The sequence below is a fragment of the Oryctolagus cuniculus genome, chromosome 12, assembly GCF_964237555.1.
Source record: "Oryctolagus cuniculus chromosome 12, mOryCun1.1, whole genome shotgun sequence".
NCBI classification, from domain to species: domain Eukaryota; kingdom Metazoa; phylum Chordata; class Mammalia; order Lagomorpha; family Leporidae; genus Oryctolagus; species Oryctolagus cuniculus.
The window spans coordinates 85715781-85737599 of record NC_091443.1 but is presented as its reverse complement, the minus strand read 5'-3'; the positions used below and the strand labels follow the sequence as shown (position 1 = coordinate 85737599).

The following is a 21819-nucleotide window of genomic DNA, read 5'->3' as shown; positions in this document are numbered from 1 at the left end:
GTACAGGTGTTTGCAGAGACTCCCAGATGCCTTTGCAAAGCTGCCGACCCCAGAATCAATCCCAAATCTGTCATTAGCTGGATGTCCCTATTTAACTGACTCACCCTCTCTGAGCCTGTTTCTCCATCTGTATAATTAGGGGTAACTGGATGTAACAAATGTTTTCTGACTACTTCCTGTGTATCAGGCTCTGATGAGATGCTCCTCAAGTTACTTTACATGCTAAAATAGTTTTGTTCATTCAAAGAGCAGCGGTAGTTAAGGGTAGTGGCTTGCAACACGAAGGACCAGGAGCCTGGGGTTGAAGATCTAGATTCAGACCTTGGTTCAGTCACTAACTGATAGAACAATGACAAGCTCTGTGCCTCAGTTTCCCCAGCTGTAAACGGGGATCATAGAGCCTGACTGTGAAGGTTGCTATCAGGATAAGCTGGACTGTGTGCTTTTATAGTATTTAACAGGTACTTAATAAATGGTGGCATTTTGTTGGCAATGTTCAGGAAGGTGAGAAAACAAGTATATGCAGATGAGGAGGACAGTAACATTTGACCAAGAGCACCCTAACACGAGCATTGGGGGTATCAGAATTGGATCATTTTGTTTGCCATGGTGGTATCACTGAATTAAAGGTGTTGTGCATCCCAGCACTTTGCATTATGTCGTTTATTTCTTAAAACTCTGGATTGTAGATCATCTTTTCTGTGTTTACCAATATGACCTCATTGCCACCATCTCACAGGAGACGGGACTGCTGAATAGCTAGCTGATGATATGGCTGGGTCTGGAAGCCGGAATTCCTATCTCTGAATCAGTTCCTCCCGCTGCACTGGGCATTCTTTTCAGAAAAAGGACCCAGGATAGAACGCTGGCCAGCAACAGGAGCATTGCTTATGAAGAAGAATAAACATTCATAGAGGTCAGGTCATTCTTGGCCAAATATTAAAAAAGGCCCGACGGACTCCCCAACAGAGGACTTCCCAGGGGGATCGCTGTCTTAATGCACTCCTAATGCAGTATAGTTGTCACCCCTACAACTTCCAAAGCCTCCCCAGTACCACCCTGACCACGGAAAAAACCCCCAGCCTCACAGGAGCAGCAGACTTACCGTTTCCCCAGGCAGTGGTTTGAGCTGACTTTCCACGGCCGCCATCTTGGCATCCTGCAGCTCATTCTTAAGGGTCTGTACTGTGTTCAGAGCTGAATCGATTTCCATAGGGCCACAGGCTTCATGGGCCTGCAACAGAGGGATGCATAGGTGACACTGTCTGCTGGGGAAATGCACCCCAGTACTCAGTGACACATGATATGCCTGATATGCCTTTGTGGACAGCCAGTGATTTTCCAAAGCCTGCAGTAGGAAACCAGAATGGCAGGTGTTGCCCAAGACAACAAAGTCATGCTCAGTCAGGACCTTCTACGTATATCTCATGAATGAATACATTTCTATCCTCCTTGAAGCCATTTTTATCCAGAAAGCATTTGCTTGTCAGACTCAGAGGCTCTGGGTTCTAGAGAAAGGATACCCAGCTCAGTATGTGTGCAGATGCAGACTTGGGAAGGAGGTAGTAAATGAAGGAATGAAGAATCAAACCCAGAACTCTGGGAACAAGTCTTCATCAACCTTATGACAATCTTTACAGATTCCTGGAGTGAACGTCATTATCCTTTAATAAAGAAGATTATAAAAGTGCTTATCCTTTGGTAATTTGTTTAAAGAAAATGACTTGATTCTCTTGAGCATTAACAACACTGGTCTCCAAATGCTTTAACGGCATGCCCCCTACAAACACTTGTCACTATATTAAATGCACACACAGTTACTGATCAGTGTACTGAATACTGGGAAGTCATCATTTCTTTTCTCTTTTAGGTGATAGTAACTACAGTAGGAGTAAGTATTAATTAATTGATTTATTATTATTATTTTTTACAGGCAGAGTGGACAGTGAGAGAGAGAGACAGAGAGCAAGGTCTTCCTTCCATTCATTGGTTCAGCCCCCAAATAGCCGCTACAGCCAGCGCTGTGCTGATCTGAAGCCAAGAGCCAGGTGCTTCTTCTGGTCTCCCATGCGGGTGCAGGACCCAAGCACTTGGGCCATCCTCCACTGCCCTCACAGGCCACAGCAGAGAGCTGGCCTGGAAGAGGGGCAACCAGGACAGAATCCGGCGCCCCAACTGGGACTAGAACCCGGTGTGCCGGCGCCGCTAGGTGGATTAACCTAGTGAGCTACGGCGCCGGCCTAATTAATTGATTTTTATGTGCCAGTACTACTAGGGGAGAAACTGAGGCACGGAGAGCTCAAATCAGTGGCTTGGGCTATAAAATCAGTCAACAGCAGGACCAGAATTTAAATGCAGGCAGTGGGATGCCGGAGCCTGGATGCTTAATCTTTACCCTGTATTTAGAAATGTCCATAGCTCTCAGTGTCCTCCAAGGACAGTCTTGCTTGTGCCCCATTGTGGGACCCACTGCTCCACATCAGCTGTTTGCTATTACTCCAAATGTAGACGTTCAGGCTCTGTGACCGGATTGTTCAGAACCTGCATCTGAAAAAGCACCCCCAGGTGATTCCAGTGCAAACGGTCTCAGGGTCTCTCTTTTGAGAACCACAGCTCAGAACCTTTATTTATTTTTTCGTTGGATTGAGCCTAAAGTTCTGGATGATTTTCTTTAGCAACGCAATGCACTGTTCAAATTAAGAATTCAAGTCAGTTACTTCCTTCTTAGCCATTTATAGCGCTGCCTGCTTTTATGCAGAGATTGCTACAAGGATGAAAAATGAATTTATGCTAGAACTTCATGCTAACACCACAAATAGAGTAGTAATGAGGTCTTTTGGTAATTAATACATTCCAGAGACAGTAATTTATTTAGTCTTTAATTCTGTTCTACCGAGGACCTTGTTAAGGTTGAAGGTTTCCGTGTAAGATATTGAAACTTCTGGACAAGAAAGAAAACACACAGGTTGGCATTGTGGTGCAAGAAGGTTAAGGTGCCATTTGCAATGTGGGCATTCCATATGGGCACCAGTTCATGTCCCAGCTGCTCCACTTCCAGTCTAGTCCCCTGCTAATGCTCCTGGGAAAGCAGCAGCAGATGGCCCAAGTGCTTGGGTCCCTGCCACCCATGTGGAAGACCCAGAAGAGGGTCAGGCTCCTGGCTTTGGCCTGGCCCAATCTTGGCTGTCGTAGCCATTTGGGAACTGAACCAGCTGGTGGAAGATCTCTCTCTCTCTCTCTCTCTCTGTGTGTGTGTGTGTGTGTTGCAGTCATGCCAATGGGACAAGTCTGCCGAGAACTGGGTAGCACACACACCACACCAACAGTGAGAATCTAAAAGCTCCACTCCTGCCACACTAACTGTAGTGACCAGGCTAAACTTGCCTTCTGTGAGGCGGTGCGCAGCTCGGCCAAGCTGGTCGCCAGGTTCTTGGCACACTGGCTCAGCTGCATGGCTGCAGCCTGGTCGCTCACGGTGGGCACTGCAGCCCTCGCGGAGGACACCATCTTGCTTCCTGGCTGTAGAGAGAGGAACACAAAGTCAGGTGGCTCCTAGGCAGCAAGAGGTATGAGCAGAGAGCCAAGAGAAATGCCTCCCTGGCACACAGAAATTATTTTCCCCTGAGAAAAGGAACATGAAACGTCAGTTACTTTCCTGCTGTCCCTACTCCCCAACAAACACTGCAAATCAGGCACTGTAAGGCAGTGCATTCTAGAAATGTTAAGAACAGAGAATTCTGTATTAAGTAGGTTTATGTTTCTTAGGATGGCATTTTCTTGAGTCTAATACACACTCAATGAGCTCTTTGGGAAAATGAAGGCAGATAAATAAAACTAGTAAGTTAACAACATATCTTCCAAGACAAAATAATTTCACCATGCATGGATGCCCCGGTATTTATATACATATTCTCAAAAACAAGATCATACATTTTTTTCCTGTCTTACTATCTTCCCATTTCCCGTACTCTACCTTTTTAGTGGCTGTATAGTCGTCCACAGCATGCAGCTGTTGACATGTCTCAATCCCCTACTGTTCAGCATGTTTCCATGTTTTCCATTATACTAAGGAATAGTAAGTACTTGTATAGTGAAATTTTTGAACACATTTATGATTCTCTTTGCTTGTAAAAGTAGAATTTTAAGGCCCAGTATTGTGGTGTAGTGGGTAAAGCCATCACCCCACATGGGCACCATTTCATGTCCTGGAGGCTTCACTTCTGATCCTGCTCCTTTTAGTGTGCCTGGGAAAGCAGTGGATGGCCCAAGTGCTTGGGCCCCTGGTACCCATATGGGAGACCTGGATGGACTTCCTGGCCCCTGGCTTTGGGCTAGCACAGCCCTAGCTGTAATAGCCAGCTGGGGAGTGAACCCGTGCATACAAGATCTCTGTCTCTCTGTCTCGTCTCTCCCACTCTCTCTGTAACTCTGAAATTTCAAAAAAAATGAATCTTAAAAAAAAGTAGGGGTCAGCGCCATGGCATAGTGGGTAAAGCTGCTGCCTGCAGTGCTGGCATTCCATATGGGTGCCGGTTGAAGTCCCAGCTGCTCCACTTCTGATCCAGCTCTCTGCCTAGGAAAGCAGTACAAGATGGCCCAAGTCCTTGGGCCCCTGCACCCACATGGGAAACCCAGAAGAAACTCCTGGTTCCTGGCTTTGGATCAGCTTGGATCTGGCTGTGGCGGCCATTTGGGGAGTGAATCAAATCTCTGCCTTGGCCTCTCTGTAACTCTGCCTTTCAGATAAATGAATAAATCTTTTAAAAAAAGTAAAATCTTAGATCAGAGCATACATATTGCTAAGGCTTTTAGCATATAATAAAGGTACTTCAAAAAGTTCACCCAAGGGGCCAGCACTGTGGTGCAGCAGGTTAAAGCCCTAGCCTGCAGCACTGGGATCCCATATGGGTACCCATTTGAGTCCCAACTGCTTGACTTCTGATCCAGCTTCATGCTTGTGTGCCTGGGAAAGCGGCAGAGGATGGCCCAAGTCCTCGGGCCCCTGCATCCACATAGGAGACCTGGAAGAGGCTTCTGGCTTTGGATCAGCTCAGCTCTGTTGTGGCCATTTGGGGAATGAACCAGCAGATGGATGACCTCTCTCTCTCTCTCTGCCTCTACCTCTCTCTGTAACTATGTCTTTCAAATAAATGGAATAAATTTTAAAAAAAGGAGTTTACCCAAAAATCTAATTATAAGTTATTTCTGGTACAAAAAAATTTTAAATCCATGCAATTTTCATGAACTTTAAAAAAAACTTCATTCATAAAATAAATCCCTACTGTAAAATATATGTAGGAGTGGGCGTCTGGCCTGGCAGTTGAGGCATCTCACATTCTACACTGAAATATCCTGGTTCAACACCTGGCTTTGGCTTCTGACTCCAGCTTCCTGCTAATGTAGACCCTGGGAAGAAGCAGTCATGGCTCAACTCCTAAGTTTTCTACCACCCATGTGGGAGAATCTGGCCCCAACCCAGGCTAGATGTTGCAGGCATTTTGGAGTGTCAACTAGTGGACGGGAGCCATCTGTCTCTCTGCCTCTCAAACAAATAAAAAATAATAGTAGTATACACATTCACACATACATACATGTATGTGGTTAACATTTGAGGAAGTTCATAAAAGCTGTCACGTTTTATCTATGCATGATGGCGTGAAAGAACTTGAAATATTAACCAAAAAGATGCATCAGTGAGTCCTACAACTATGGGTTGAACCTGGACAAGGAAGAGGAATTGAACTGCATAATTCCATCAACTGCTGAGGATATTCAAGTAGCAAAGAACTGCTGATGGAGAACTTGAGTTCTCAACGATGAGATTATATTCTTTATAAGAACTGGCAGAGAGGAGCTGCTAGGCTCTAAACACAAAGAGAAGGAAATGGAAAAGCCAGATGCCTGGTTTGATCCGTTTCCACTGTATATGCAGGTGATGAAATGCCACAAGGTACTACATAAAAATACACAAGTATTACATGGTATTCAAAAGCACCAGTTAAAGTTGAGGGACTCAAATATAAAAAGCGTATTAATGGGAGTTTCCCCACAACTCAATATTCTCATTTATTCAATTTTCCTTACAATGAATCTTCCTGAGCTACAGAGACCAAGAAGCCTGAAGAGCTGCACAACTGCCATCGGCAGGATCCCATCGTTGGGAAAGATGCACTCATCACGTCTCTGCTCCCCACCCGCGAGGAACAGCACTAGGCACTCTGAGCACTGGGGAATCTAAAGCAAGACCCAGCTCGGGGCTGTTCACCAGCAGGTGCGTCGGATGACACATTTGCTCTCCTGGAGGAGAAATACATGTGAGGCTCCTGAGAAAAATGCGTCGTGGGTCTCCGGGCCCCGGGCAATCTCCCTGCATACCAGCATTTTGCTTTGCTACCTACCTCTCTCCAAACTGAAAATGAAAAGAAAAGGCCTTCAAGGCCTGCTAGCTGCAAAGACTCAGCTAAGGCTGTGGACTTCATTCATTCCTCTTCTTAAGGGCAAGGACAGCTCCTGACCCAGCAGGGGCTCTGGGCAAGACCAAGGTCACGGCTCTGTGTTACCTGGAGAAAGTTCTGGCTGGAAATGATGAGAGCCAGCTGGGCGCTGAGGTCTTCTGTTTGAGCCTGGCTCCCTCTCACACCCTGGACCAGCTGCGGGATGTGATCAGCCACCGCCTGCAGGGAGCAAGGACATCAAAGCTGAGCACAGCCAGAAGGGGAACAATGACCCAAGTGAGTTGTCTTTTGGACGTGCCACCCAGCCCCAGGAGATTACAGTGCTAGGCCGGGGGTCTACACAGCATGTCCGCCCAGCTGGGCCCTTGCCATACCAAACCCCATCCCTCAGTGCTCTCCTCCCACATACACTCCCCCAGCTGGCCCCGAAGGTCTCAACATGTTTGGTTGAAGACGACTCTTGACAATAAGTCCGGGTAAGAATTGCTCTGGCTGCAACTCACTTGCTGGCTCACTAGGTTTGCAAACATAGAAACCAAGAATCTGCACTATTCACAGGTGGATCACTGTAGGCACAGGCTCCCCGGATCAGAGCAGAGCGAGGAGAATCTCTCAGCAACACATTCCATGCTCTGGCTCTGGCTCTGGCTGGGCCAGAGTGCATCCTGGGTGCCAGCTTTCCTGCTGTCACGGCCCCTCCCTCTCTCCTTATTTCTCAAACTAGAAAACCCATGCTCAGGATACAGCACAAGGGAGCAGTACTCTGTGAAGGGGCGGCTAGCAAGTGACCATCACCTGTAGTGCCTTGGATGGCACCCCTTTCCCTTACCCTGTGCTCCTTCTACCTCTCCCCTCTGCACCCACAGCCCTGGATCAACCATGCGCTCGGAGCTGCCAGCACCATGGCCATCACCACTGCAAAAGGCGCCTGGAGCTTCCTGGCCTTGTGACCCACATTTTCTCCAGGAATCCACTGCACAAGGAGTTAACAAAAAACCCTATTTTTTCCGTGGACTTTTCCTAGGCCCCTTTGAGGCCCACTGGTTCCAGGGATTGGTTAACTTTCCCTTTACCACTCCAACCTGGGAAACAGAAACCTCCTCCTATCCTGGCAGTACCCTCAGAGACCTCCTAGAACCCTCAGTCCCTGTGCAAGAGAGACACAGAGAGGGCTCGTCCTGTGAGGGAAAGCTCCACAGGGCCGAGGGATCCTGGCCTGCTGTCCCTGAGAACTGCGCAGATAGACAAGGGCTCTCGCTGAGAGCGTGGCCTCTGCGACATGAGGGGCAGGCGCTCCTTGATTTTCCTGCCTCCACTTGCAGTGGAACCAAAGCTCAACGGGAAACAAACTCTTCTGCTGCAGAGGCCACGCCCTCAGCGACAGCCCTTGACTTTCTGCGCAGTTCTCAGGGACAGCAGGCCCAGGATCCCTCGGCCCCGTGGAGGTGCATTCTGTCCTTAACATGGTGACTGGCCACGATCAGAAATGGGCAGAGCCAAGAAGTTCCACCTCAAAGGTCACAGCCATTTCTGGGGGCTGGCACTGTAGCATAGCGGGTAAAGCTGCTGCCTGTTTCACCTGCATTCTGTACGTGAGTTAATTTAAGTCCTGGATGCTCTACTTCCAGTCCACTTTCCTGATCATGGCCTGGGAAAAGCAGCAGAAGATGGTCCAAGTGCTTGGGTCCCTGCCATCCACGTGGGAGACCCAGATGAAGCTCTTGGCTCTGGCTTCAACCTGACCCAGCCCTAGCTGTTGCAGCCGTTTAGAAAGTAAACGAACGGATGGAAATTGAAATAGAAATCTCTCCCTCTTTCTCTCTCTTTAACTCTTTCAAATAAATACATTAAAAAAAAAAAAAAAAAAAAAAAAAAAAAAAAAAAAGGCCTGCGCCGCGGCTCACTAGGCTAATCCTCTGCCTGCGGCGCCAGCACTCTGGGTTCTAGTCCCGGTTGCTTCTCTTCCAGTCCAGCTCTCTGCAGTGGCCTGGGAGTGCAGTGGAGGATGGCCCAGGTCCTTGGGCCCTGCACCCGCATGGGAGACCAGTAGGAAGCACCTGGCTCCCGGCTTCAGATTGGCACAGTGCGCCTGCCGTAGTGGCCATTTGGGGGTGAACCAATGGAAAAAGGAAGACCTTTCTCTCTGTCTCTGTCTCTCTCTCACTGTCTAACTCTGCCTGTCAAAAAAAAAAAAAATTTAAAAAGCCATCTCTGAAACAGAAGCAGTGACACCCCTCGTGGATGAGCCATTATTTTACAGAGGTTGGAGGAAGGAGAGAGAGGGTCATCAGTTCTCGTAACGCATGCACAGAGAAGCAGGCCGCCCTGGTCAGCTCCCACTGCAAAGTGCGAACACCTCCAGGGGACTCCAGACAGACCCTCCACCCACTCCCAGGAGAAGGCTGTGCACTCGGATTTTGTGCCTGGCACAGTTCACAGAGTGAACTCCCTGGGCCCTCAGAGAAGGCCACAAAGGTGTTGAGGGTGTATTTCAGTACAGCCTCATCACAGCATCAAAGCTATGGCCCCAGGGAAACAGAGGCAAGTGGGCACAACGGCACCAAAGCACTATGTCACAGACACCACACGGGGCCAGGCCTTGAGGTGCGATTAGGAGCAAGCAGGAGGGAAGCTGCTAGTCAGTGAACGCTGAAAGCCTCGACCCATCTCTCAAGGAGAGGCACTGCACAAACTCAGTGCTTCCTTCCGGGCTCTGAGTCCTCAGAAGGCCCCGTTGTGGGTCCTCTCTGATTCAGTCTCTCGCAAAGGAGAGAATGTGGACAAAGGAGAGACAACGCCTGAGACAAACACATAAATCTCCCTCCCAACTGGCCCATCCACTTAGTGGACAAAAACCAGACGTGTGTCCACCTGGAACATGGGAGCAGGAACAAACTGGATTAGGGGCCTGGATAATCTGTCTTAACCGAGTTAGCAGGGCACCTGGCGTTCTGACGCCAGCGGGGTGATCCACAGCGGACCCGGGGGCCAGCATGCAGGCAGCTCACCTTGCAGCTCTGGACCAGCTGCTGCTGGGCTGCGGGGTTCTTGTTGGAGACAGCTGCGTTCTGGGAGGCTGCGATGGTCTGTGTGGCTGCAGCTGCAGCCTGCTTGGCAGCAACCTGCAAAAGAGAATGGAACACGGGAGTCCAGATTTTGTAGCTGCAAACGCACACACGCACAGGACATGCGTCCTCTCCACTCCAGGGCTGGCGCTGGCATGGGTCTGCTGCTCTGAAGGCAACCCAGGAGCAGAGTCTGCCTTCTGGAAATCACGGAGGATTCTAACCTTACAAAGCCCTGTTGTCTCCCTGCATTTCACATTGCCTGGGGCAAGTGATAACGTGAAAAGCCCAAGGTCTGGCACTCATTTGTCTTCCTCAGTGAGACAAGGGACAATGCCAGACCACCATGGCACTGATAAGCAGCTCTCATCTAAATGTTTTAGGGGGAAAAAAAACCACATCTGCTGCAAGAAGCACAGACTGATCTCCTTGTCAAGTACAGATGCTGGTGCCCGTGACCTCCCTCACCTAACTCTCGGGACCCTTGGTTCAGGAATGCAGAGTCTTGGGGGCCAGGGTTGTGGCATAGCAGGTTAAGCCACTGCTGGCAACCCATATGGGCATAGGTTCGAGACCTGGCTATTCTGCTTCCAATTTCGCTCCATGCTAACGTGCCTGGGAAAGAAGTGGAAGATGGCTCCAGTTTTTTGGCCCCTGCCACCCACATGGGAGACCCAGAAGAATCTCTGGCTTCGGCCTGGTCTAGCCCTGGCAGTAGTGGTCATCTGGGGAGTGAACCAGTGGATGGAAAATGTCTCTCTGCTCCCCCCACCCCTGTAACTCTGCCTTTCAAATAAATAAAATAAATCTTTAAATTAAAAAAAAAATGAAGGGTCCGTCCCACCAGGGCACTTCCTTGTGTTTACTCTGTCTTCTGATGGCAGCAGGGTTCCACTTCCTTCCGGACCACAGTGGACTGCCCAGGAGGGATGTGTCCCCACACGGGCAGGGTCTTGGCCTCTGCCTCCCCTCATTTGACTTAGGGTTTGCTAAGCACACTCTTGAGAGCTAGTGTTGTCCCAAAATAATTTGTGCTCCTTACTATTTTCAACTCTTGCCATTCTGAAAAAATGACAGAAGCATTTCTCACCGCCTTGTACTCCTGACCACCCCAGCCTCACCACTACCCCCAGTACTCCAAAGTCTCTGCCTCCTAAGGAAAGCCCCAAGGAAGTGGCTGTCTCAAACTAACCACAAACATTTTCAGCAAAAGGTCCTTCCCGAATGTGTACATCCTTAAATACCAGAAAACAACAACAATGAGACTGTTTTCCTCCTGGAAAAAATTCCGCATTCTATTCCTGAATGTTCAACTCAGCTTTCTGACCGCTAGGATCTGAAGCAAGTTTTCAAATCGTGCCTTTCCCTAACCACTGAATGATGCTGTTATCCACGTAAGCTTTTCTTACGTGGGCATCATCACTCTGTCGGTTTGACTACTTTTCAAGTAACTCCTTGTTATCTAAAGGGGTCCCAGGAGGCCAGCCCCACTCCTGACCTCCAGCCGGTTGATGATTTTTTTCTTAATAGCGTTCTGGGCAGCGGCGTTGGTGGCCACGCGGAGGCCTTCGGCGGCTTCTCGCAGGCGCTGCTGCTGGTCCTCGTTCTCCGGGTTGGCTGCAGCACCCTGGCAAGGTGAAAACAAAGAGTGGGAATGGCCCAGAGGGCAGCACGCCACAGGCGCTGACCTCACGCCTGCAGCTTCGGGCTCTCCTAGGAACAGAAAGTGACTGACAGGGCAAGCCCACCGCAGTGCACAGTATCTTTCTGATAAAGATGTTTCTTTTCACCACAAAAATCACCTCCCAGGAGACATTTCAAAACGACACGGCCAGACAGTGAGAAATCTGGCGGTATCCACAAGACACTGGGGATCCCTTGGTAATCTACACAAACTATCTTGCAGTCAGAAACCAATGCTTGGAAAGACGTTCAGATAAATCTGTCTCAGGGAGAATTTTATTTTAATTGGCACAAGCACAAAAGTGATATATGTGTCTTCATGTCACAACTGGGACATTCTGTGGCATAATTCAATGTACAAGACTAAGGTTCCAGTATAAACACAGGGGTAAGTGGCGGCAGTGATGGTGGAAGGAGGGAGGCTGGGGAGAGAACAGGGACCACATGGGAATACCACCCAAAAAGACGGTAAGAAGATGCTGTCAAGGAAAGACCATACCTAGAAACCTCATTCCTAGAGAGACCCGTTGGAAAGCCAAGAAAACTATAGCTGGGACCTAAATGCAATGGGTTAGTGAAAGCTGAAATCCTTAGCCTCGGGGTCGGTGTGGAGGAAGGTGCAGGTGCAGCCCTTGGCCATGATCCATGGCCCCTTTACTATGTTGTGCAGTACAAAGTTTCTCAGGAATCTCTGTAGGTTTTATTTAGACGTGTAGGATTCTCTGGTAGGGAAAAGCTAAAGGGAATATAGGGAGAGGACACAATTTTATTGCATAATAATTCAACCAAGACTTAAAGCCCATCCAGACTTGCTCTCCCAATATCATAAAGGCCAAGATGGAGATTTTTCTCGCAGCCCTGGACGCTTTGCCATCAGTGCTTGGTGCATACAAATCAACAACTTTCTTTCTAAGAATGCTGTAGGTCAATACTTTCTTGTACAAAGCCAAGAGAAGGCAGGGAAGACAGCAGAGAGAAGCTCATTGATTTATCAAAAATCAATTTTCTCAATGTCTGGATTTTCCAAATGGCCCATTTGTCAAATATACCAATTTACAAGAACCTATTTCTTTGAGCTCCTTACAAAAGTTACAGCGATTCGTACTGGATGGAGTGGTTTTAACAACCGTGACAAAACTGCTATGGCTATGCTCTCTGAACAGAATCTCCTGGTCTTCAAACTTCACCTGCTTAGAGCTGTCTGCATTTCATGTTTCCAGCAATTACAAGTTTTATTTCTGCATTTTATGTGTGAAAGGACCGCTTGGGCTCCTTTTATATGCCTTAGGAAGTTTATAAAACTCATTTTATTTTTCGGGTCATCAGGTATTTGTTATGCTGTGCCTTCATGGATGCCTTGGGTAGAATGTGAGCTTAGTTTTGCATTTTCAGCAGTTGCAAACCAAACACTTCACAATGATGTGGACGTGCTGGAGCTTCATCACCAAAGTCTTCTTCATGCCAAATGTGTATCGGTTATCAGGGTCTTTGAAAAGTTCATGGAAAATGTGCATCGCATAAACAAAAACATATATGGATTTAAAAAAAAAAAACCTTTGCATCATAATAAACTTACCTTTTTTATTCCTTTTCCATGAATCCCTGGAAGTATCCTCATACAGAGTACTAATCTTGGCCAGACTTTTTCCTGATCATGAAATTATTTGTTCTGCTTTTCTAGCCAAAAATTTTCCTGATCATGAAATTATATTTTCTTCATATTAAATATATCTTTTGAAAATCTAGCCACATTCTTTAGTTATCAATAAAATTCAACAAATTAAAATATTCCAACAAAGTGACTTTAATTAAAAGTCAAAAGAATTTACAACACTTAATGTTGTCCTATCTAATATAAATTTCCAAAGTCACATAAATATGCAACAGAAGCAAGTTTTCCTAACTTAGAAAACAGTTGGTCTGATTGGCAGTCACCTTGAGAAATAACTGTGCATGCTGGTCCTGGGACAGTCTAGGTTATTTAACAGTAGGTTTGCCCTTTTTGAGTTTTAGTTTTCTTGTTTATAAAAAAAGACACTGACTAGACTTTACTTATTAGTCTGGCACAGGTAACGTTTTGTAAGAATGGGGGTTTGAGATACCTGCATGTAAACTTAGAAGAGGAAAGAAGGGGAAAAAAGAGTAAAACCTTAAAAAACCATCAAGCAGGGTACAGAACTCTAACAGGTACCTTCTGCTGTCAGACTGGCCCTGGCCCTCCCTCCCTCCTACCTAGGAGAACCACTAGGAACTCTGCCCCTCACGTGACATCATAGTGCTACAGACGAGCATGAACCCCTGCGGTGTTCACTGCACATTGCAACCCACGGTAAGGGGAGGATCCGCACACAGGCAGACACCACTGAAGGACAGGACTGCTCTCTGTGTGGTCCGCAGACTGTGTCGCGCCAGCCTCACAGACTTTACTTAACACCAAGTAGGACGTCTGTGATGTCACCAGGCAACAGGCTCTCCTGCTCAGGGTTTACTGCTGACAGAGTCATCGCTATGCTGGTGCCTGACTTGCATTTGCATGAACTCACCTGCTACTCTGATGGAGGCCTGGGGGCTGGGATGAGGTGTGGAGACATTTCAGGAATCTTACACAAACAGAAATGATGTTTTGTGCAGTGGAGAAAGCTGAAGGTGATCTTTATCTTCCTTTTTATAATTATTTGCCTTCTCCATTAATTCCACAAGATGTTGGAGGCTTATTTTAAAAATGTATAAAAAATGCCCTTATCCAGTTAAAACAGTTCTCATTCAGAGGTATGCAGCGAATATGCTGTAGAACACACTCTCTCTCTCACACACTCTCTCTCTCACACACACTCTCTCTCTCACACACACACACACAGTCTCACCTGTGCCCTCCTAAATGGAATCTTTGCAGGTGGGAACAAGGCATGTACTCTGTGCGAGACTATGAAACAGGGTTTTAGAAACATCATGCCATAGCACGGATGTCATCAAGCACAAGGTTCTCTCTCAACTCTTTACTCAAACTCTTATACAAGTTCAATATTCCTTATCTGCAAACCCCAAATCCAAAATGCTCTGAAATCCAGAACTCTCTGAGTGTAACCTGATGCTCAAAAGTTTTAGATTGTGGATTTCTGGATTAGGGATTTTCTATCAGTTAAGTCTATGTGAACGTTCTAAAACCCACAAAAATCCCAAATCTCAAACATTTTGCAGAAGGGATACTCGAACTTATACACTATGTAAAATACCTACTGGGATTTGAAGAACAGTGAGGTAGGAAACACCCTACCACACGAAATCTAGATGGCTATCTGATAAGTCATTTGGAAGGTAAGGTGACACGCAGGCTGCAGGAAGAGAGCAGGTACAGGTAAACTGACTACTGGAGATCCTGAGTTTAAATCCATCACCACACTCCATGCAGCCAATAGTGATGACCCAGTGGAGGAAGAGCCCTCACCAGGCAGGGACCCTGCTGAGTTGGCAGCACTGCCCTGATGAGTTTCCTTGACACATTCAATGACTTCCTCAGCAACCTGCACAAGTTTAAAGGCTACAAAGCTACACAGGTCTTTAAGAAACACAAACACCACGCAGTTGTCCTGCGGGCATTCCAGTGTTCACTTTTCAAAAAACCAAGCCAATGGAATACCTTTGCGGCTTCCACCATGCGGGCAGTGGAGTCGGCCAGGAGTTTTGCTGCTGCCAGGAGCTTCTTTGAATTCTCCATGTCAATTTCAGCCTCTGCATCTGATCTCATGGCATTGACGAGGTCTGACGTGGCCTGAGCCAGCACCCGGGCCTGGCGCACCATCTCACCTGCAGGAGACACAGGGGATGCAGCTGTTCATCTGCTTCCCAAAGGCTGGTGAGACCTCAGGAGCCAGTACAGTTTTGTCCCTGTTTCCCCTCGCAAGTGAAATGCAGGGAGCTGAAGCTCCATGCTGTACTCCTGAGCAATGCACCCAAATCAGACCCAGGACTGAAAATATGCTCTGTGGCTTCCAAGAGGGTCCTCCTCAGACACATCCAAGTCCATCCTTCAACAATGAGGGATAAACAGGAGACAGTAGCCAAAGAGCGGCACTCTGCAAAGAGAGGGCAGAGAATAAATGACGTGCATTTACTTTTAGTGAATACTTGTTTGGAAACATTGGTGGGGTGAGCATTTGGTACAGCAGTTAAGACACTGTTCTTACAGCAGAGTGTCTGGGTTCAAGTTCCAGTTCTAATACCAAGTCTAGCTTCCAGCTAACGCATACCCTAGGAGGTGGGGTGATGGTTTAAGTACCCGCATCCCAGCCACCCACATGCGAGACCTGGACTGAGTTCCAGGTTCCTGGCTTTGTCTTGATCTTGCTCCAGTTTTGTGGATATTTGGGGAGTACACCAGTGGATGGAAGGGCTATCTGTCACTCTTTCTACTTTGAGATTTCTAGAAAATTCCCTATAATAAATTCAAGAATGAGCATAGGACAATATTTTTAATTTTGGATTAATTTTCATGCCACCTAACACCAAATAGATTGTATTACATGATCCACTATTTTGGTACCTGGTTCTCACCAGCAGGAACACAGACCCCAGATGCACACTCAGATGCCCACATGTCACTTTGCCTATCACTATTTTCTTTGCATCTTCTTTTCTTCCCTATGCTGGTTTTCATCCTGTATTACAAATGGTTTGATCTTATTGTGTCTGCCATTTTACTGAAATTTCTTTCCATCTCTTTTTGGAAGTGAGAGGAGTATACTAATCAACATTAGAAATAAAACTACTCAGATGTAAGGGATTTCTTCTTCTGCTGGAGGTTGAGTGAGAAGAAGACTGAAGCACTGTGACCTTAAAGTAAAAGGAAAAAGCTCTCATAAAAATCAAAATGTCCTGAACTCAAGTCACTGTCCTGGATGGGATCCTGGGAGGGTAAAGAGACAGCAGCAGCAAATGGATGAAATTCTAATCCTGTCTGCTGCTTACTTAACAGTAATGTCCAGTGCTGGCCTCCCAGCTCTCAGAATTGCACCGTGCATTAGGGAAGATGTTAACTAGGAAGGAAACTGGCATGGGGACTTGGGGATGCTCTGTATTACCTTGGCAGCTTCTTTGTAAATGTAAGATATTCCAAAAGAAAAGATAATTAAAAAAAAAATCAAAATGTGCAGATCACTGCTACTTTGCTAAATCATCTAAGAAGGATATAGAACACAAGGAAATTTAATATAAAAAAAAAAAACTCGTTACGCAGGATTTTTCTGTGCTGGTGAGGAAGTAGGAAACAGGTCTTTTAAAAACCACTGCTATGGGTGCACATTGTGGATCCTTTCTAGAGAGAAATTTTGCAAACACATTAAAAATTAAAAATGTATGTACTGGGGCCAGCACTGTGGAATAGCAGATAAAGCTGCCACCTGCTGTGCCGGCAACCCATACGGGCACTGGTTCGAGTCCCAGCTGCTCTACCTCTAATCCAGCTCTCTGCTATGGCCTGGGAAAGCAGTAGAAGATGGCCCAAGTCCTTGGGCCCCTGCACCCATGTGGGAGACCTGGAAAAAGCTTCTGGCTCCTGGCTTCACATTGGCCCAGCTCAAACAGTTGCGATCATCTTGGGGTTGAACCAGCAGATGGAAGATCTCTCTCTTCCTCTCTGTGCCTCTGCCTGTCTACAACCCTGCCTATCAAATAAGTTAATAAATAAATTTTTTTAAAAAGAGTATTTAGCTATTGGCTCAGCAACTCCACCTAAAGGAATTTACCCTACATATGTATTCTTAAAGGTAAACTGAAAGGAATGCTTATTGTGGTTTCATTCTGTAAATGCAAAACAAACAACAAAAACTTGGATATTACTTAAATGTCTTTTGAAAGATAACTGGTTAAGTAAATCATGATGGTTCCAAAAGTGGAATATTATGCTACAATTTGGAAAATGAACATGTTAGGTGAACATGTAAAAAATTTCTGAGACCTATTAACTAAAAAAAAGTTTTAACAGAGGGACCAGCACTGTGGTGCAGAATAAGTAGCTGGCTGTGATGCCATCAGAGTGCTGCTTCGAGTCCTGGCTGCTCCACCTCTGTCTGATCCAGTTCCTGTTAATGTGCCTGGGAAAGCAGTGAAAGATGGAACAGGGGCTTGGTTGGGTCCCCGCCACCCACAGGAGAGACCCAGATAAAGCTCCTGGCTTCAGTCTGGGCCAACCCTGGCCATTATGGTCATTTGGGGAGTATACCAGTGGATGGAAGAACTTTCTCTGTAACTCTGCCTTTCAAATAAATGAATTTTTTTTAAAGCAGCTGGGACCTCTAACCAGTGCCCATAGAGTATGCCAGTACTGCAGACAGAGGCTCAACCTGCTACACCACAACTACAGTGCCATAAATAAATCTTTAAAGAAAAGTAACAAGGCCGGCGCCATGGCTCAATAGGTTAATCCTCCACCTTGTGGCGCCGGCACACCGGGTTCTAGTCCCGGTCAGGGCGCTGGATTCTTTCCTGGTTGCCCCTCTTCCAGGCCAGCTCTCTGCTGTGGCCCGGGAAGGCAGTGGAGGATGGCCCAAGTGCTTGGGCCCTGCACCCCATGGGAGACCAGGATAAGTACCTGGCTCCTGCCATCGGATCAGCGCGGTGCGCCGGTGGCAGAACGCTGGCCGCGGCGGCCATTGGAGGATGAACCAACGGCAAAGGAAGACCTTTCTCTCTGTCTCTCTCTCTCACTATCCACTCTACCTGTCCAAAAAAAAAAAGTAACAAAATACTTTTAAAAGTTTGGATTAATTTGCATTACAATACACTTCCATTTACACAAAAAGAAAGCAGGTGTCTCTCTCACTTTTTCTCTGTCACACACACACACACAAATGTAGGGAGGATAAAATCTTCTGATCAGAGAAAACTGAACTGGTAAGTGGTGAGCTTTGGAGCTTCAGAGGGCACAGTGATGGGCGGGGTGACCTCCTTTGCAGCCGACAGACTGAAAAGGTGTGTGGTGTCTGTATTTAAGTTGACCATGCGTGGTGATATCCTGACACCTTAAAGAACCTCTTTGCTGGAGAGACACTGCCCTTCCAGGGTTACCCAGTTTGCATAGACAGCAGTGGGTCCAGGCAGGTGCAAGCCCTCGACATGCAGAACACCTGACCCAGAGCTACCGACCTCCCTCTGGCCCAGACACCCCAGGAGCCCAGATTCCCCTGCCTGGATTGCTGCAGGTAACTCAGTGAGCACCTGTTTAACTTAGAGCCTGCGAAAATATTTAACCTTGCCAATCCTAGAGAGTGTTTCCCTGGCCCTGACCCAGGCTGTCTTCTCATCCTGTTGCTTCCTGAGTCACCTGGGATCATCCCTGGGACCCCATAGAGCACAGGATGACCCCCTCTAGGAGACCTGCATGTAAACTCCACCCGCCTTGCTCCTATGTCCTCCTCTGGCAGCTCTGACTTTGTCATCCCTTACCCAGAACGTGCACTCCTCGAATAAAAGGGATTTGTTGTGCATCAAAACTTTGACAAAAACCAATTGAGGGGCCAGCACTGTGGCATAGTAGGCTAAGCCTCTGCCTGCAGAGCCGGAATCCCAAATGGGTGCCAGTTCAAGTCCCTGCTGCTCCACTTTTGATCCAGCTCTCTGTAATGGCCTGCAAAAGCAGTAGAGGATGGCCCAAGTCCTTGGGCCCTGCACCTGTGTGGGAGACCCAGAAGAAGCTCCCAACACCTGGCTTCAGAGCAGCCCAGCTCTGGCCATTGCAGCCAGTTGGGGAAAGAACCAGCAGATTAAAGATCTTTCTCTCTGTCTCTCCCTCTCTCTGTCTATAACTCTACCTCTCAAATAAATAAATCTTAAAAAGAAAAACAAAACCCATTAAACCCTGTGGAAGCCCTGAAGTGTGGCCATGGAAGCGCTCGTTAGGAGTCCTCTATCTGTGATTTTCAGTGAGGAAGTCTCTGTTGGAGGCTGACAAACACACGCTGCTGTCAGTGACCCTGGCTGCCTTCACCTGTCTTATGGGTGTCCCAGGATCACCAGCCCACGGCCCCCACCCACGTGTGCCCAAGCCCAGCACCTCACCAGCATCACCCATGGAGCTGAAGATGCTCTCGGTGACACACATGATGGTGTCAGTGGCCTGGTCATAGCGGCCGATGGGCTCCCCGCGGCTGGCGAACTGCCGCACGTGCTGCAGGAGGTCGTGCAGGGCCTGGCTGACCACGCTGGCCGCCGCGCTGACCTGCTTCAGCAGTTCGCTGTCGGCAGTGGCCGCCTGGCAGGCGCGGACACAGTTCTCCACCGAGCGGTCCACCAGCTTCCCCGCCTCGATCAGCTGCTCCTGGCACACGGGGGAGCTGATGGTGGGGCTCACGACCTGTGGACAGACAGGGACAGGGCTCAGGAGCTGCACAGGACGTCAGGTCCCTGGTGTGTCCGGCAGCTCCCCCAAGTCCCTCCATGCCCTGGGCTTCGGTTCCTTAGCAGGGACCCAACTAAATCACGGCTGAGGAGTCTCACATGGCACTGATCTGCTTTGTCTTTGTGAGGTCAGCTGTCCCACTACTTGAGATCTTCATCAGTCAGGCAGGACGATTATCTTCACGGGGAGACATTGTGTTATTTACCAGTGATACCTCCTTCCTTCTGGGATCCTCTGAGTGCAGCCTTCTAAGATGACCCCAAAGAGCTGTACTTCTTTCTCCAGAAGCACCTGGAACTCTGCCCCCGGGACTTTAAAGACCGAAGGGGTCTGCCAGTGATTTATACAGCCCAGCAGAGTGGCCAAGAGAAGCTGGGGGGAACTAGCTGGGGCTGCAAATCCATCAGATAGGGAATTCTGGGCGGAGCCAGATCGCGTCTTCACAACCTCAGAAATCATCAGGTCCACACTTGGACATCTTCCATCTTCCGCTATATCCTCACTGAGTGTTCACATGTGGTGGAGCACGTCAAGACCTGAGTTATAACGCCACTTCTGCCACTTGCTACTTTTGCAGCCTTAACTAGTTACTAACATCTAAGGGGCTCAGGTTCAGCCTTCAGGGGTAATAGTGCGGGACTGGCAGGCGTGCCAGGGAGATCCCATGAGGCGATGCAAGACACACAGAGTGCACACCTGGCAGGAGTCACATCCCCCATGAGACATGCTGCATGGTAGAGAAGGCCCTAGAGACTCTGCAGGTGACTCTAAGCCCATTTGCGATGCAGGACAGCACAGCCCAAGAACTCTGTGTGCAGGTGTAAATAAGACACATCAAGAAGTCCGAAGGGCAGACAGAGCAATTTGCATATAGAAACGAATTAGAGAAAAGTACCATCTACCTGAGGACTTGAGCAAAGAACAAATGATAAAAACAGAATTAGACAGTTTAGGCTAAAATCCCATCATGTCATCTCAAAGAAGACACCTGCAGCAAGCTCTAAGTCTCAGGCTACTTTAACGAATTCTGCCCCTGCTCCTGCCATATGACCACAGCCGCACAAGAGCGTGTGACACTGGCAGAGAGGGCTGGGGTGCCAGCTGGCTTACCTTGGCACACGCCACAAGCTGAGAGGTAGAAAGGGCGCATTGAGTGGCAGCAGCAATCACCCTGTTCTGCAGGACGGTGTCTTCGGCCACCTGGGCAACATTCTTAGCCTTCAGCACCAACATGGCAGCAGCGTTGGCAACGGCCTTGGCCAAGCTCATTAAAACATCCTAAGAGAAGGGAATCAAAGACTATTCACTTAGTTTTTCTTAATCATCCCTCACAGCCTGAAAATGAAATGTATCATCCACCTAAATGTTTTATTAAAATTCCATTTGATCTTTTTCCTTTGGCACTGTGGAATATTTCTTTTTTTTTTTTTTTTTTTTTTTTTTTTGACAGGCAGAGTGGACAGTGAGAGAGAGAGACAGAGAGAGAAAGGTCTTCCTTTGCCGCTGGTTCACCCTCCAATGGCCGCCGCTGCAGCCGGCGCACCGCGCTGATCCTGGCAGGAGCCAGGAGCCAGGTGCTTTTCCTGGTCTCCCATGGGGTGCAGGGCCCAAGCACCTGGGCCATCCTCCACTGCACTCCCTGGCCATAGCAGAGAGCTGGCCTGGAAGAGGGGCAACCGGGACAGAATCCGGCGCCCTAACCGGGACTAGAACCCGGTGTGCCGGCGCCGCAAGGTGGAGGATTAGCCTATTGAGCCACGGCGCCGGCTCTGTGGAATATTTCTTTCATTCATTGTGTGAAATGTCAACTTATCCTTAAAGATAATTAAGGAAGGTGACTCGCATCCTAATGATATAATCTCTTACACATCCATTAAGCAGCATAGGTTAGAATAAAAAATAGGATACTTTGAAGGAAGGGTTTTTATTCTAACCACTGATGCGTATTCACGTACTTGACCAACACCTAGTCTTAGCCATGTCTCCCGAGTCTGAGGTCGATGGGGTGGATCAGATGAAGTTGAAAACACAACAGATGGGGCCGGTGCTCTGGCCTAGGTAAAGTCACTGTCTAAAGGGCCAGCATCCCATATGGGTGCCGGTTTGAGTCCTGTCTGCTCCACTTGTGATCCAGCTCCCTGCTAATGTGTCTGGGAAAGCACTAGAGGATGATCCAAGTGCTTGGGCCCCTGTACCCAGGTAGGAGACTGGAAGACACTCCTGG

General features: G+C 47.9%; 1 protein-coding gene across 26 annotated transcripts in view; it reads right to left on the bottom strand.

Annotated features, from left to right (window-relative positions):
• The window catches only part of TLN2 (talin 2), a 480480-nt gene that overhangs the window by 122752 nt on the left and 335909 nt on the right, over positions 1 to 21819 (bottom strand). For all 26 annotated transcript variants that reach the window (XM_070054308.1, XM_070054305.1, XM_070054330.1 and 23 more), the window contains 8 exons: positions 20706 to 20873; positions 19256 to 19550; positions 14841 to 15007; positions 11019 to 11147; positions 9464 to 9577; positions 6561 to 6674; positions 3385 to 3519; positions 1106 to 1234 (listed from right to left, as the gene is read on the bottom strand). In XM_070054308.1, the coding sequence (XP_069910409.1) occupies positions 1106 to 1234; positions 3385 to 3519; positions 6561 to 6674; positions 9464 to 9577; positions 11019 to 11147; positions 14841 to 15007; positions 19256 to 19550; positions 20706 to 20873 (1251 nt within the window). The remainder of the gene's footprint in view (positions 1 to 1105; positions 1235 to 3384; positions 3520 to 6560; positions 6675 to 9463; positions 9578 to 11018; positions 11148 to 14840; positions 15008 to 19255; positions 19551 to 20705; positions 20874 to 21819) is intronic.